Source organism: Rhinopithecus roxellana, chromosome 9, assembly GCF_007565055.1.
Source record: "Rhinopithecus roxellana isolate Shanxi Qingling chromosome 9, ASM756505v1, whole genome shotgun sequence".
Taxonomy (NCBI): domain Eukaryota; kingdom Metazoa; phylum Chordata; class Mammalia; order Primates; family Cercopithecidae; genus Rhinopithecus; species Rhinopithecus roxellana.
In genome coordinates, this window is record NC_044557.1 from 101,363,513 (window position 1) to 101,377,427 (window position 13,915).

The following is a 13,915-nucleotide window of genomic DNA, read 5'->3' on the forward strand; positions in this document are numbered from 1 at the left end:
TGAGGACATCCAGTATTTTTACCTTCAGTCAATCACTGCCTAATTTTGTGACCTTGGCCTAGTTGCTTTAAGCTCCCTTTGCCTGGGTAGTGGATAGTTCAGAAAACTGAGTGCCTGCCATGCCCTCTGGCCTCTACAAGGAGCAAGATGGCCACAGGTCTGCTGCTTCTTGTTTGGGGGTCCCTCGTCTTTGTGTGAGGAGCCTGTCCTTGTTGTGTCAGGCATTCCCCACGACCATTCCGGCTTCAGTGATTCACCACAAGGACACAGAGGACTCAGCATCTAGTAGTACTCACTGCTATGATTTATTATAGCGAAAGGATAGACGGCAAAATCTGCAAAGGAAAAGAGCACATGGGGTGAATTTGGAGGAATGAGGCACAACCGAGCATCCTCTCCCAGTGGAGTCCCACAGGGCACACTTAATTCCCCCATCAGTGAGTCGTGACAATGCATATGAAGTGTTGTCAACCAGGGAAGCTCATTAGACTCAGCTTCCTTCGGTTTCTACTGGGGGCTGCTCATTTAGGTAGCCTCTGCCCAGCACGTACCAAAGTTCCAGACTTGCAGAAGGAAAACGTTGTTTGTACAAACATTTAAGGCTCAGTGAGCTGATCTTGTGAGTTCTCAAAATGATGGCAGCTCTTCACGAAATTCAAGTTCCCAGATGCCAGTCAAGAGCCAACCTTGCAAACAGGCATCTCTAGGGATAGCAGTCCGTTACTGAATGGCAGGGATCAATGCCTAAAGCAAAAGCAACTCCAACAGACAGGACATGAGGAAGCCACCCAGCTATGAAGTATGAAGTAGTACAGCGAGGCTCTGCCCATTCATTTTAGGCAGTTGCTATAAACGAACCACAGAATGCTCACAAAATTTGGAAACGCTGTTCTACAGCTTGCTTTTTTTCATTCAACAGTCTTTCAAGGATGACACTCCGTGTCAGTTTCAACTGTCATTTAACAGTTTAATTGTACTCCATGGCATAGATATACTATGTTTCACCATCTTTTATTGATAGACATTTTGCTAATTACTTTTTAAATGGTTAAAATGAAGGAAGATATTTAAGAATTTATTTATTTCATAGATATTTTCTACACATTTAGTAAGCAGATAACACTTTTCCTATTTCTAGCCTGTGACCCAAACAACAAACGCTTTCGTCAAATCAAGGACCAGATTCTAACAGACTCTCGGTACAATCCCAGGATCCTCTTCCAGCTGCTATTGGATACTGCACAATTTGAGTTTATACTCAAAGAGGTAAAAATATTTGAATGAATATCACCACAGTCTTAGCTTTTTTATGCTTAAAAATATTAAAAAAAAAAAAAAAGACTAGGATTACTTGCTCTGTCTCTGATTCAGGTACAGATTCGAGCTGTTGAGATAGTTCTTATAGTAAAAGAACAGGAATAAACATTTAACAAGCATGTAATGCCTCCTTTCACTGGGCATACAGTGATGGGGAAAGGTACACAAGATGGTAGAGGTTATAGCCTAATGGGGAATACAGACATTAATTAAAGAATCACTATAGGCCAAGTGCAGTGGTTCATGCCTATAATCCCAGCACTTTGGAAGGCCAACGTGGGCAGATCACCTGAGGTTAGGAGTTCGAGACCAGCCTGGTCAGCATGCTGGTGAAACCTTGTCTCTACTAAAAATACAAAAGTTAGCCAGGCATGGTGGTGCATGGCTATAGTTTCAGCAACTGGGGAGGCTGAGGCATGAGAATCACTTGAACCTGGGAGGCGGAGGTTACAGTGAGCCAAGATCGCATCACTGCACTCCAGCCTGGGCAACAGAGTGATAACTTGTCTCACAAAAAAAAAAAAAAAAAATCACACTAATAAAAATGTAAATACAAACTCAGATATTTGCTCTGAGGGAAAGGAATGTAGTTCTCCAAGTACCTAAAATAAAGTATCCTGTTGCATCCTGGTAGACTTGCATGAGAAGAGACACAAGAGTTTCTGAAGGGGTCTGGGGAAGGGATCTGTTAGTGTTAGCTAGACAAAGGTAGGGAGTGTGATGCAGAACATTCCAGTGACAGGAAGAATATCAAGTCTTCTTGGATAAGGAGGAGCATAAACAATTCAAATACCTGAAAGACCAGTCGGCTAGAGGGGAGTGAGAGAAAGGTAGTGTGAAATGAGGCTGAAAGGTAGTCAGGAGTCAGCTCATACTACGCCTTGCAGGACTTTGGTCTTTATCCTAGGAGCCATGAGAACCACCGAAAAGGGATTAAATAGGGTGGGTGATTTGCATTTGTACAAGGTCATCTTGAGGACTTTAAGGCATCTGAGTTCACTGAAGAAAATGGCTGAGGTTAGTCTTACCTCTAAAGAAGCCTATATGGGCATAATAAAAATGATGGGTACCTGGGAATGCCCAGGTTTTAAAACCAGTAACCCTGGGGGCTTGGATCAGGTGGGCCCAGGAACTACCCCGGACATTTATACCCATTTGGAACAGATCCTCATCTTGCTTCAGTTTGGTTACTGGTGTACTAGATGTTTCTTTATCTTCTAGGTGTCTGAGGACACTATATTCCCTTACTAAGTAGCTCAGAGAAAGTAGGTGCTGACTACTAACATAATGATAATGCCTGTGCTGAGTGTTTTCAGTGATTTGTCTGGGTATAATTTTATCAAATCAGATAAATGCTGTTCCTTTTTAATCTATTAATAATTTTAATGGTTTCCCTCTGAATAGCAAATAGTTATTGAATACCTACTCTATTCTTTGCTAGGTGCTGGAAATGTCAATATGAACAAAGTATGTCCGTACCATCTAGGAGCTGTCCTGTCAGTATAGTGGGGGAAGAAAGACAGATTAAGCCAAGGTGAAAAAGCAGGAAAGATCCAAGAACAGGAACCAGGTCAAAGCAAAAATGGCCTTTCAAAGGCAAGTGAAAAAATGCCCACAAGGGAGAAATGCCCAGTTGAGCACAGTGTCTCATGCCTGTAATCCCAGCACTTTGGGAGGCCGAGGCAGGTGGTTCACCTGAGGTCAGGAGTTCGAGACCAGTCTGGCCAACATAGCGAAACCCCATCTCTACTAAAAATACAAAAATTAGCTGGGCTTAGTAGCATGTGCCTGTATTCCAAGCTCCTCAAGAGGCTGAGGCAGCAGAATCACTTGAACCCGCAGGCAGAGGTTACAGTGAGCTGAAATCATGCCACTGCACTCCAACCTGGGCAACAGAGCAAGACTCTGTCTCAAAAAAAAAAAAAAAAAAAAGAACGAAAGAAATGCCCTCAGACCAGTTGGAATTATGAACTGGAGCCCCAGGGACCCAAGAGTTCTATAGATAATGTGTAGTTCAGCATTGTTGAGTGGAAATCAGGACAGACCTAAGCTATCTGATTGACCAAGCCTATATTTCTAATGATAAGTCTGTTCTCTGGAATCTATTGAAACAGAATGGACAGCTTCCTTCTGTCTATCTAGGTAGACAGGAAGCAAGACAGCATAAAGGAGTACCAACTCATGAGAGGTCTTCAGGAAAGCTCTGGTAAAAAGAAAAAAAAAAATACCCAATACAAATTGCTCAAAGAAATGACATATTTGAATTTCTGACATTTCAGCTTGGTTCTTTAACCTGTGCTTCCTCTCTCCTACTTCCCATCCTGCACTGTTTATAGAATCACTTTCTGAGTATCCTATAGACACAGTAATTGGACCTGTGTTTCTTCTAATCTTTATATGACAGCGCATTTCCTAATTCAGGGACCATCCCCTATCCCAAATTCCATCCTGCAAGATGTGAAACCTGTGAGTTCATGTGGATGTGTGTTTGAAGGGCTTGATGCCATGTAGTCTCTTACGAAGGCCTCAGGGTGCTCTTATGTTGTTGCTTTGCCATTGTCAAATGGCATTGATTGATCCGAGGGACTCAGAAAGTTAGGGTAGACTCTATAAATAATTTCATTATTCCTCATCCTCTCCCTCATCATTTTGTTGATTAGTCATTCTGTCCAGATCACTAAGATTCTTCCTCTACAGGCCCTGCAAAATTCCACAGAGCCCTGATTCTCCACCTGCAGATGGAGTCTCCCTATCCCATTGCTCGGCTTTTCAAGATTCATTATGATGCTGGCAAGTGAGGAATTTCTTAAGTGAGAAATCAGTGTTCATGCCTGTTTACCTCCTAAGAACCCAGTGTAAAAAACCATCTACCCTTGTCTGAGATGGTCTGTCCTTTAGTGAGAAATAAGTATGTTTTTTAAGTTTGTTTCAGGAAAAAAAAAAAAAAAAAACCCAACCCTGAGTTACACCTTTTTCTTCTCTGCCCAAGACTTTGTAGAATTTAAATTTCATGAAGGAGTGAATTAATAAACAGAATTAAGGTGATTGAATGGCTCATACCTATAATCCCAACAGTGTGGGAGACCAAGGAGGGAGGATCACTCGAGACCGAGAGTTTGAGACACCAGCTTGGGCAACATAGCAAGACCCCCATCTCTGCAAAACAATAATAAAGTTAACCAGGCATAGTGGTGCATGCCCATAGCCCTAGCTATTTGAGAGGCTGAGGCAGGGGGGTCACTTGAACCCAGAAGTTCAGGGTTATAGTGAGCCATGATCATCCCACTGCACTCTAGCCTGGGCAACACAGTGAGACCCTGTCTCTAAAAAAATAAATAAATAAAAATAAACATAATTACTTGTATAATAATAAAAATAAACAATTAAACTTGTATAATAAAACAAAGAACTTCTGTAGTTAATTTAGTTCATTCCCCAGTCATCAGAGAAGGTAATACACAGAGTATCCCTGACTGTTTACATTAGAGTTGCAGACATTGTTGCATAGAAAGAACCATAGAGCAGTGGTCACAAATTTAATCTCACATTAAAAATGCTGATTTCCAGCCCTATTCAAGACTGCCTGAACCAGAATCTTTAGGGGTGGGCCTTGGGAATTTGAAAACTTTAAAGCCCTCCTCCTGGTGGTGCTGATGTGCAGTTGGTACGAGAACTACTGTTTTGGAGGTGGTCTGGCTTTGTCCTTGAATTTCTACAAAGTATCAGTGCCTAAGGAGATGACATCAGGGTCACTGTTAATTTACCGTGTAGCTTCTTATTTAAAATTTAAATTGGGTTTCCTCAAGCTCTCTTCATAAGCTGCCTAGTCTGGATTTTCTCTTAAGTAAGTAAATCTTTTCTGTCACTTCAACAGATGTTCAAGCAAATGCTTTCAGAAAAGCAAACCAAATGGGAGCATTACAAGAAAGAGGGTTCGGAGCGGATGACTGAGCTTGCTGATGTCTTTTCAGGAGTGAAACCCCTAACCAGAGTGGAGAAAAATGGTAATTGCTGAAGAGGAAATACTGGTGTGTTTGGAATGTATGCACAGGTTATTTGAAACCTTGGAAACTGGCAGGTTAAAAAGGCTTTATGTTCTCATTATTGCATCCTATGATATTCCCTCTTTAGTGTTGCTAATAAAGATCTGAAGGTTAGTTTTGGCTGCGTCTCTTGGGCAATGTTCATATCCATTCTAGAGTTCGGGTTTTGTATCTTATCTTTGAAACGTGAGGTTAGGCTAAACCAGGGGTTTTGGTAACTCCAGTTCATAGACAAGAGTTTAGAGAGTCACAGTTGGCCTTCCCCTCCATGGTATGCAGAACTAATGTGTCAGTTTATGTGATTTGGGGAAAGGGGGGAAAGGATCTATAACTCTCATGATCTTCTCAAGAAGGATACATCACCCAAGAATGTTAGTAATCTACCAGCATAGATGATACCTAAAATTCTTCTGGTCTTACTTGATTCTTGTTCACCAATGCACCTGCTATCTAGTGGCAGAAGAGGGTACTGCAGACTAGTTTTGAAAAAACACAAACTCAAATTTTACTTTAATGATTTTGATCCTACTTCTTCTAGGAAATTTTATTTATAGGAAAGTTCCAGCACCATTTCAAATTTTTATAAATAAGAAATTTCTAACTGCTCCCAAAAAACCATTCTGAATTTTATGGCGACAAACTATTTTTTTAATGCTTAATTTTGTTTTAACTATCCGATCGATTTCTGATGAAGTTAATTATACTGTAGAATTGCTTAGTAATGTAGCTTCTTGTTTAAAAACTATTATTTTTAATCAGTATGAGCTTGTGATTACTGTATTTTGGCTTTTGTTTATTTCTTTGATGCTGAGTGGTTGGTCAAAAATATATTTCCAAATTGTATTATTGTTCCTATAGGGAAGAGTCAGCCAACATATAATGATGTGATATAAACTAGAAACATGTTTTGCAGGTCACCATATTGTGATATGAAACCTGAAGTCTAGAATGAATATTATGGTTATCATATTGTGATCTGCAAAACAATCACGTGTAACAATCTGACCCCATTAGCTGTCTAGAATCAGTGCATTAATCTCTGTGATAGTTTCTTTTAGGCCCTTAAAAATACCAACTTTGTTTCAGAGATGAAATAACAATTTTACGTTTTTTTTCCGGCTGTATAGTTTATTACAGCTTAGGACATATGTTCACAATTTTTTCTCACCTTACAACCCTGTAGGATATACATCTTAATCCTTATTTCATATATATAAGGAAACTGAGGCTTAAACATGCAATCATTTGCTGAAGGTACAAAGGTGAAGAGCCTGGGTCTTGCTCATCTCAGACCCCAAATTTCATGCTCTTTCTACTACTCCATCGCTGCCCCTCAACCCTACAAAAATCTTCAAAATTATGAGTGTTCGTCATGCTAATTCTTGAAATAACTTAGATCATAAGTAAGTAAGGCCTTTTAATAATGTGGAACCACCCCATTGATAAACAAACAAAAATTTTAGGGGATCAACTTGGTGAGGTAAAGAGCAGAGCTTTTGAACTTGGACAGACAATTGTAAGTCCTGGCTCTGCCATTTAGTGTCACCCTGCATAGCATTCTCAGTTTCTCTGAGCATCAGCCTTTTTATCTGGGAAATGGCTAACAAATTCCACCTCCCTATATTGCTGTGAAGATTAAATACTTAGAACTTTGCCTGATACACTGAGGGTACTCAGAGCATGTGGACACCCTTCTCTTTCTCTACTGTATGAAATGTCTGCCGGTTCATAAGTGCAAATGGCACTCCCTGCATTGTTCAGACATCCCTGTGACTCATCAGTCACACCTTACACTTCTGTCATATTGGTCTCTTCTTTGCCCTCCAAGATATGCTCTTGTCATTCTTGCCCTGAAACCTCTGCCTGTGTCTGCCTTTCATCTGAATACTATACCCTTCATCTCTCCGATGATCCGGATCTTTATCTTTCCTCGCTTCGCCAGAAAACTCTCCCTGGTAACTAGGGACATCCTTCAGTTCCCTTCCAACTCTTCTCCACTGCCACTACCACCTCTACACTTACTGTTTATGTAGCATGTACTTGAGCCTTTAGTATTTGTCTACCAAGTGTTATAGACTAAGCTATTTATGTAGAAAGTTTATTCTACTATGTCGCATGCTCCAGGCATTTTTATCATTTGGAAAATTCCTAGTGTTAGGCCCCCGGTAAAAGCGCTGAGGAACTGAATTTGTAAAAGATTATTTAGTTAAATTCAAAGCCACAGCTACAGGAATTCAAGGATTTCAGTAGTCTTTTCTTATTTCTGTATTACTAGAAAACCTTCAAGCTTGGTTCAGAGAGATCTCAAAACAAATACTGTCTTTAAATTACGATGATTCTACTGCTGCGGGCAGAAAAACTGTGCAACTGATACAAGCTTTGGAGGAGGTAAGGAAAGGCTTTTTAAAGGAAGGTTCTTGGATTGTGAATCACACCTTATGACCCACCCAGCAGTCTGTTCCTGTAAATATATCTGAGAGACTATTTCATCAGAAGTAAAAGCAATGTGAATTAATATGTTTCCTGTAACAGATAGTGTCCTAAATTTGGGGAAATAAATGACTAGTATGAAGAGAATGGTAGCAAAAATTACAATATTTTAGGAAACATGTAATCTTAGAAACATAACTATAAAAATAACATAGAAGCATTGGGCAAATTGTGATAAGGAGGTAAAACCAAAAACAAAATTGCATGTGTATACCATTTTTAGAGTTGTAAAAAATTGTGTGCCTTGGGAAAAAAAACCAGAAAGGAATACATAAAAAAAAAAAAATTATATAATGATCATATGCTTATAAGTGGTATATTTTCTTATCTGAAAAAATAGTTTATTGTTTTTCTTTCAACTCAAAAATGATTATATGAAAAAAATTATACCTCACCACTCTTAAATTTTAATTGTGTATTTAACTAGATTTAAAATGATAACTAAAAGCAGCAGAAAAATAAACATAAACTCTTTTTTTTTTTTTGAGATGGAATCTAGTTCTGTCACCCAGGCTGGAGTGCAGTGGCACCATCTCAGCTCACTGCAACCTCCACCTCCTGGGTTCCAGCGATTCTCTTGCCTCAGCTTCCCGGGTAGCTGGGACTACAGGCGCCTGCCACCACGCCCAGCTAATTTTGTATTTTTAGTAGAGACGGGGGTTTCACCATGTTAACCAGGCTGGTCTCGAACTCCTGACCTCAGGTGATCCACCTGCCTTGGCCTCCCAGAGTGCTGGGATTACAGGCATGAGCCACCGCGCCCGGCCAAAACATCATTTTTACTCGTAATCTATAACCCTATCTAATTGGTATGATTATATATTTTTAGAGATATAATTAATACTGAAATCGTCAGAAGTAGTGTGCTTTATTTGAAGTGTTTTCAAGAACAAATGAGCACCATAGAGTCCATTCAGGATTTTTAAATTAAGTATATTTCTGTAACACAGGTTCAAGAATTCCACCAGTTGGAATCCAATCTGCAAGTATGTCAGTTTCTTGCCGATACTCGAAAGTTTCTTCATCAAATGATCAGAACCATTAACATTAAAGAGGAGGTTCTGATCACAATGCAGATCGTTGGGGACCTTTCTTTTGCTTGGCAGTTGATTGACAGGTAATGTAGGCAGTGCTGGCATTTGCTGTAGATGAAAGGCCCTGGGAACATCTTCTTACCATTTCTCTTCTTTTTACAGTTTCACCTCCATCATGCAAGAAAGCATAAGGGTAAATCCATCCATGGTTACTAAACTCAGAGCTACCTTCTTAAAGGTAAGCACAACACAATGAGATTCTCTGTTACTAGGAAAGAATTGGCCTTCATTCATGCCTCATTCGTTACTTCAGCCCAAGATTTTATCCTTTTAGGAAGGTCAATAATTTCAATATTTTTATAGACTGAAATTGTTAGCAGTTTTTCCATGAGATCATAGTTTCAAAGATGCCAGAAATATTTAAAGTTTTAATTAATATAAGTTGGAATGTCTTCAGGAATACTATTTTATAGGTTGGAATATCTTCAAGAATGCTATTTTTAAGTGAAGAGTAGATTTTTTTTTAAGTTTTATCTGTGTACTAAAAATGTGAGTCTTTTGTGTCCTTTATTCCCTAGGCATGAATTAAGTCCTTTTACTTATTCATTCAAAAAATTACTGAGCCTCTGCTACAAACTAGTATTAATATCTACAATAACAGGGAAGATTGGTGAAAAATAGGCACAGCCCATGCTCTCATGGTAATTTCAGTTCATGGTAAATGAACAAAGAATCTACTCAGTGTCTTCTTCTATTTATTTATTTATTTATTTATTTATTTTGAGATGGAATCTTGCTTTGTTTCCCAGGCGGGAGTGCAGCTCCACCCCCCAGGTTCAAGCAATTCTCTTGCCTCAGCCTCCCAAGTAGTTGAAATTACAGGCGTTTGCCACCATGTCCAGCTAATTTTTACTATTTTTAGTAGAGATGGGGTTTCACCATGTTGGCCAGGCTGGTCTTGAATTCCTAACCTCAAATATTCCTCCTGCCTTGGCCTCCCAAAGTGCTGGGATTACAGGTATGAGCCACCAAGCCCAGCCTACTCAATGTCTTCTGACAGAGCTACCATGTACCATATATATCAATTCTGAGATGCACCATTTTTTGGGAGGTGGGGGTGAGAGGGATAGGGTTTTACTGTGTTGCCCAGGCTGTATCTCAAACTCCCAGGCTCAAGCGATCCTCCTGCCTTAGCCTCCCAAGTAGTTTGCATTATAGGCGTGCACCATGCTCCTGGCTACTACAACTTTTTTCGCGTTTTAACATTTCTGTAACTGGGGATAGGTTTTATCCTTGATGGCATATCATAGTTTAGTTGTCAGCATTTTATTTTTTTCTGAGTGGCATATAAAATAATGGCACTTCTTTTTTTTTTTTTTTTTGAGACAGAGTCTCACTCTGTTGCCCAGGCTGGAGTGCAGTGGTGCCATCTCGGCTCACTGCAAGCTCCGCCTCCTGGGTTCACACCATTCTCCTGCCTCAGCCTCCCGAGTAGCTGGGATTACAGGTGCCTGCTACCACACCCGGCTAATTTTTTTGTCTTTTTTAGTAGAGGCGGGGTTTCACCGTGTTAGTCAGGGTGGTCTCAATCTCCTGACCTCGTGATCCGCCCACCTCGGCCTCCCAAAGTACTGGGATTACAGGCGTGAGCCACCGTGCCCGGCCAATAATGGCACTTCTTACACTTGACGGAATATTAGATTGGACGGATTCAGTAGTGCGTAAGTCAGAATGTCTTGATTTCCACACCGGAGTAGCTATCTTCTGTGGCACGGTGGCTCTCAAACTTGAGCATGCATCAGAATCACCTGCGGGGCTGGTTGTACCACAGATTGCTGGGCCCCACCCCCAGGGTGTCCGACTAAGTCAGTGTGGAATGGCACCCAGTAATTTGCGTATTTAACAAGTTCCCAGGTCATGCTGAAGCTAGTAGTCCAGGGAGCACAGTTTAAGAACCACTGCCATTACAATTAACTAGGGTTTTTCAAAAACTGTGTTGTCAGTAACTATTAGTGATATTGATGAGGCTCGGTGGTTGTTGCCCTCTGTTGGGTAAAACCCAAATGTTTTGTTGTCTGTTACATTTTCTGGAAAAGAAGATTTCTAGGACTCTTTTTGAAACAGAAACAGATATGCCTTATTTTTCTTCCAGCTTGCCTCTGCCCTCGATCTGCCCCTTCTTCGTATTAATCAGGCAAATAGCCCCGATCTGCTCAGCGTGTCGCAGTACTATTCTGGAGAGTTGGTATCCTATGTGAGAAAAGTAAGAAATGCATCAGGGTGATATTTACTCTTACCAGATAACTGCTGTTTTCAATACAAAAAGTACGCTTAGGCCCCCAAAAAGTATATCCATGTCTCTTTCCCTTTTAAAAATCTGATTCCAGAAATTTGCAACACCTAAAAATAAACTTATTGCTACTGTGGGTGTACAGATGTTTTTACTTGCCAGGAACTTTTATTTCTGTGTTTTAAATGTTGATGGTATTCACATCTATTTTATAGATGTAGAAACAGAGATTATAATAGTTTCTTCAAAATCACAGAGCCATATCTGGTAAAAGAGTCAGATCTAGATCCAGCATCTCCCGATCAGAGCCCAATTCAGGTTTTCATGGGAATTTTGATTCTTGTTTTAATAACTTCTGATGGAGTATGAAGCCAGACAGGCCTAAATTCAAAGTTTACTGGTGTCACTTACTGGCCGAGTCCTCTATAGTGATGTTACTTAACATTTTTGAACCTCAATCTTTTTAAAATCTGTAAAGTGGGAATGATATGGTTTTTTTGCAGCATTTTTAGAAGGATTAGCTTTATATTCTGTAAGCAATTAATATTTAAAGGAATGGAGCCCTGTGCCTGCCAGCAGTTATTGAAACAGCTCTTTTACATTTTTCAGCATCCCCCTATGTAGACAAATTGCTGTTGTTTACTGCCATCCTAATATTTGTCAGCCAAGAAAAGTAAAACGGATGTTCATTGTGTTTCCTCCTGTCCTTTTCACTGAAGGTTTTGCAGATCATCCCAGAAAGCATGTTTACATCTCTTCTAAAGATCATAAAGCTTCAGACTCACGACATTATTGAAGTGCCTACCCGCCTGGACAAAGACAAGCTGAGGGACTATGCTCAGCTGGGCCCACGATACGAGGTACTGTGTCCCTCTGACTTCTGCCTTTTCATATTAAAAACCAAGTCATGAAATATCACAGGCCTGTGTCACCTGCCGTATTCTGGGGACCACCAGACCAATTCTGACTTGTTTTCTCACATTTGCAATGGTAAACATGTTTTACGATTTTAGTACAATCACACCTTTTATTCTTGACATTTTCCTGGTGTCATTTAAGGCCTTGTTCGTCTCAGTATTCTCAGGGGAAATGGAGCTTAGCTGGCCACTTTTTTCTAGAACAGTCTTGCTAAAGCAGCCCTTGTTCTCTTTGAACTAGATTACCTGACTTTTCATATCATGTTCCTGCTTTTTGAGCAGCTCAAAATAATCTATATTCCATTAACCATATACTATAGGTGGATTTTAAGCTCACTCAGTAATAGTTCAGCAGCCTCAGAGGTTCTTCTCCCCAAACACCTCTGATTTTTTTCTCCCTGAACTTAGAATTTAAAGACATCAAAAATAAAATCAAGTGAAGATGGAAAATATGATATACAGTGTCAATTTCCCATTCTGACACAAGTCCAAGAAATATGTCAGGGACTTAGATTATCAAGCTTGATATTTCCACATTTATTCTGATTCAGCAAGATAGCTAGCACCTGTCTACCTTGTCAATGTCTGCTGGTGTTGCTTGCAAATAATCGGGAGGCTAGGGAAGGAGAGGTTACCTTCTCAGTCTCATAGTCTTTTTCTAGCCAGAAGGGCCCATCTAGATCGTTGAGTTCTGTCCCAAATTTTAGACATGAGAAAATGAAGCCTAAAGGAGAAATGCTTTGTCAAACGTGAAAGAATGAACTGATGTCTTCTGACTCGGTTACCCAATATGTCTAACAGTGGGCTTTCAGTTATACCATAGAGCCTCATTTCTGTCCAGAACATGTGGACCCAGGTGTCCTAAAGCTGCAGGTTCATTTCCTGTTATCTTTGCTCATTCCAGGACTATTAGCCAATGATTTCTGATTTCCCAGAAATGATGGGTCTTTTATCTGAAGTATTTTTCATACCCCTTTTTCTTTGTTATAGGTTGCCAAGCTTACTCATGCTATTTCCATTTTTACTGAAGGCATCTTAATGATGAAAACGACTTTGGTTGGCATCATCAAGGTAACAGTTTTGTTGGTCTGTGTTGCCTGGTACCATGACTCTTAGCTGTTTGGATTTTTGTGGTAACTATCATGTGTGCAAAAGGGAGTGACATCATCTTGCTGTTTCACATTCCAGTTTCGGTCTTCATTTTACTCATTTATTTTATTTTAGTTTAGTTTTTTGAGACAGCTTCTCTCTCTCTGTTGCCCAGGCTAGAATGCAGTGGTGCAGTCTCAGCTCACTGCAACCTCCCCCTCCCAGGTTCAAGTGATTCTCATGCCTCAACCTCCCACGTAGTTGGTACTACAGGTGCGCAACACCACACCCAGCTAATTTTTGTATTTTTAGTAGAGACAAGTTTCACCTTCTTGGCCAGGCTGGTCTCAAACTCCTGACCTCAAGTGATCCATCTGTCTTGGCCTTTCAAAGTGCTGGGATTATAGGCTTGAGCCACGGTGCCCGACCCGTTTTACTCACTTATTAATGGAGGAAGAGAAAGCATTGTAATCTATTTCTCTTAATACCTGAAGGTAGTGGGAATTTCTTTATCTTGTAGTTCTGCAGAAAATATGTGGTACTAGTACTGTTTTACCAAAGAGTTGTTTAAATCTAAGAAAAATATATTTGATTGAATTTTAGGAAAAGCAAACAAAAATTCAATTTCCTTAGGCAAAATTGCTTTCTTCTCTCTCTCTTTTCCTTCCTTCATTTTTAGTATTTTTATTTCACACCCCAGGTACAGAGAGCTAAGATAATCATATCCCTCTTTTA

At 40.0% G+C, this 13,915-nt stretch overlaps 1 protein-coding gene across 2 annotated transcripts in view; it reads left to right on the forward strand.

The window, feature by feature from the left end:
• The window catches only part of WASHC5 (WASH complex subunit 5), a 64,330-nt gene that overhangs the window by 23,198 nt on the left and 27,217 nt on the right, over positions 1-13,915 (forward strand). For both annotated transcript variants that reach the window (XM_030937284.1, XM_010363917.1), the window contains exons 10-17: positions 1,139-1,266; positions 5,192-5,321; positions 7,636-7,748; positions 8,801-8,967; positions 9,047-9,122; positions 11,037-11,147; positions 11,894-12,034; positions 13,082-13,162. In XM_030937284.1, coding sequence (XP_030793144.1) covers positions 1,139-1,266; positions 5,192-5,321; positions 7,636-7,748; positions 8,801-8,967; positions 9,047-9,122; positions 11,037-11,147; positions 11,894-12,034; positions 13,082-13,162 — 947 coding nt within the window. The remainder of the gene's footprint in view (positions 1-1,138; positions 1,267-5,191; positions 5,322-7,635; positions 7,749-8,800; positions 8,968-9,046; positions 9,123-11,036; positions 11,148-11,893; positions 12,035-13,081; positions 13,163-13,915) is intronic.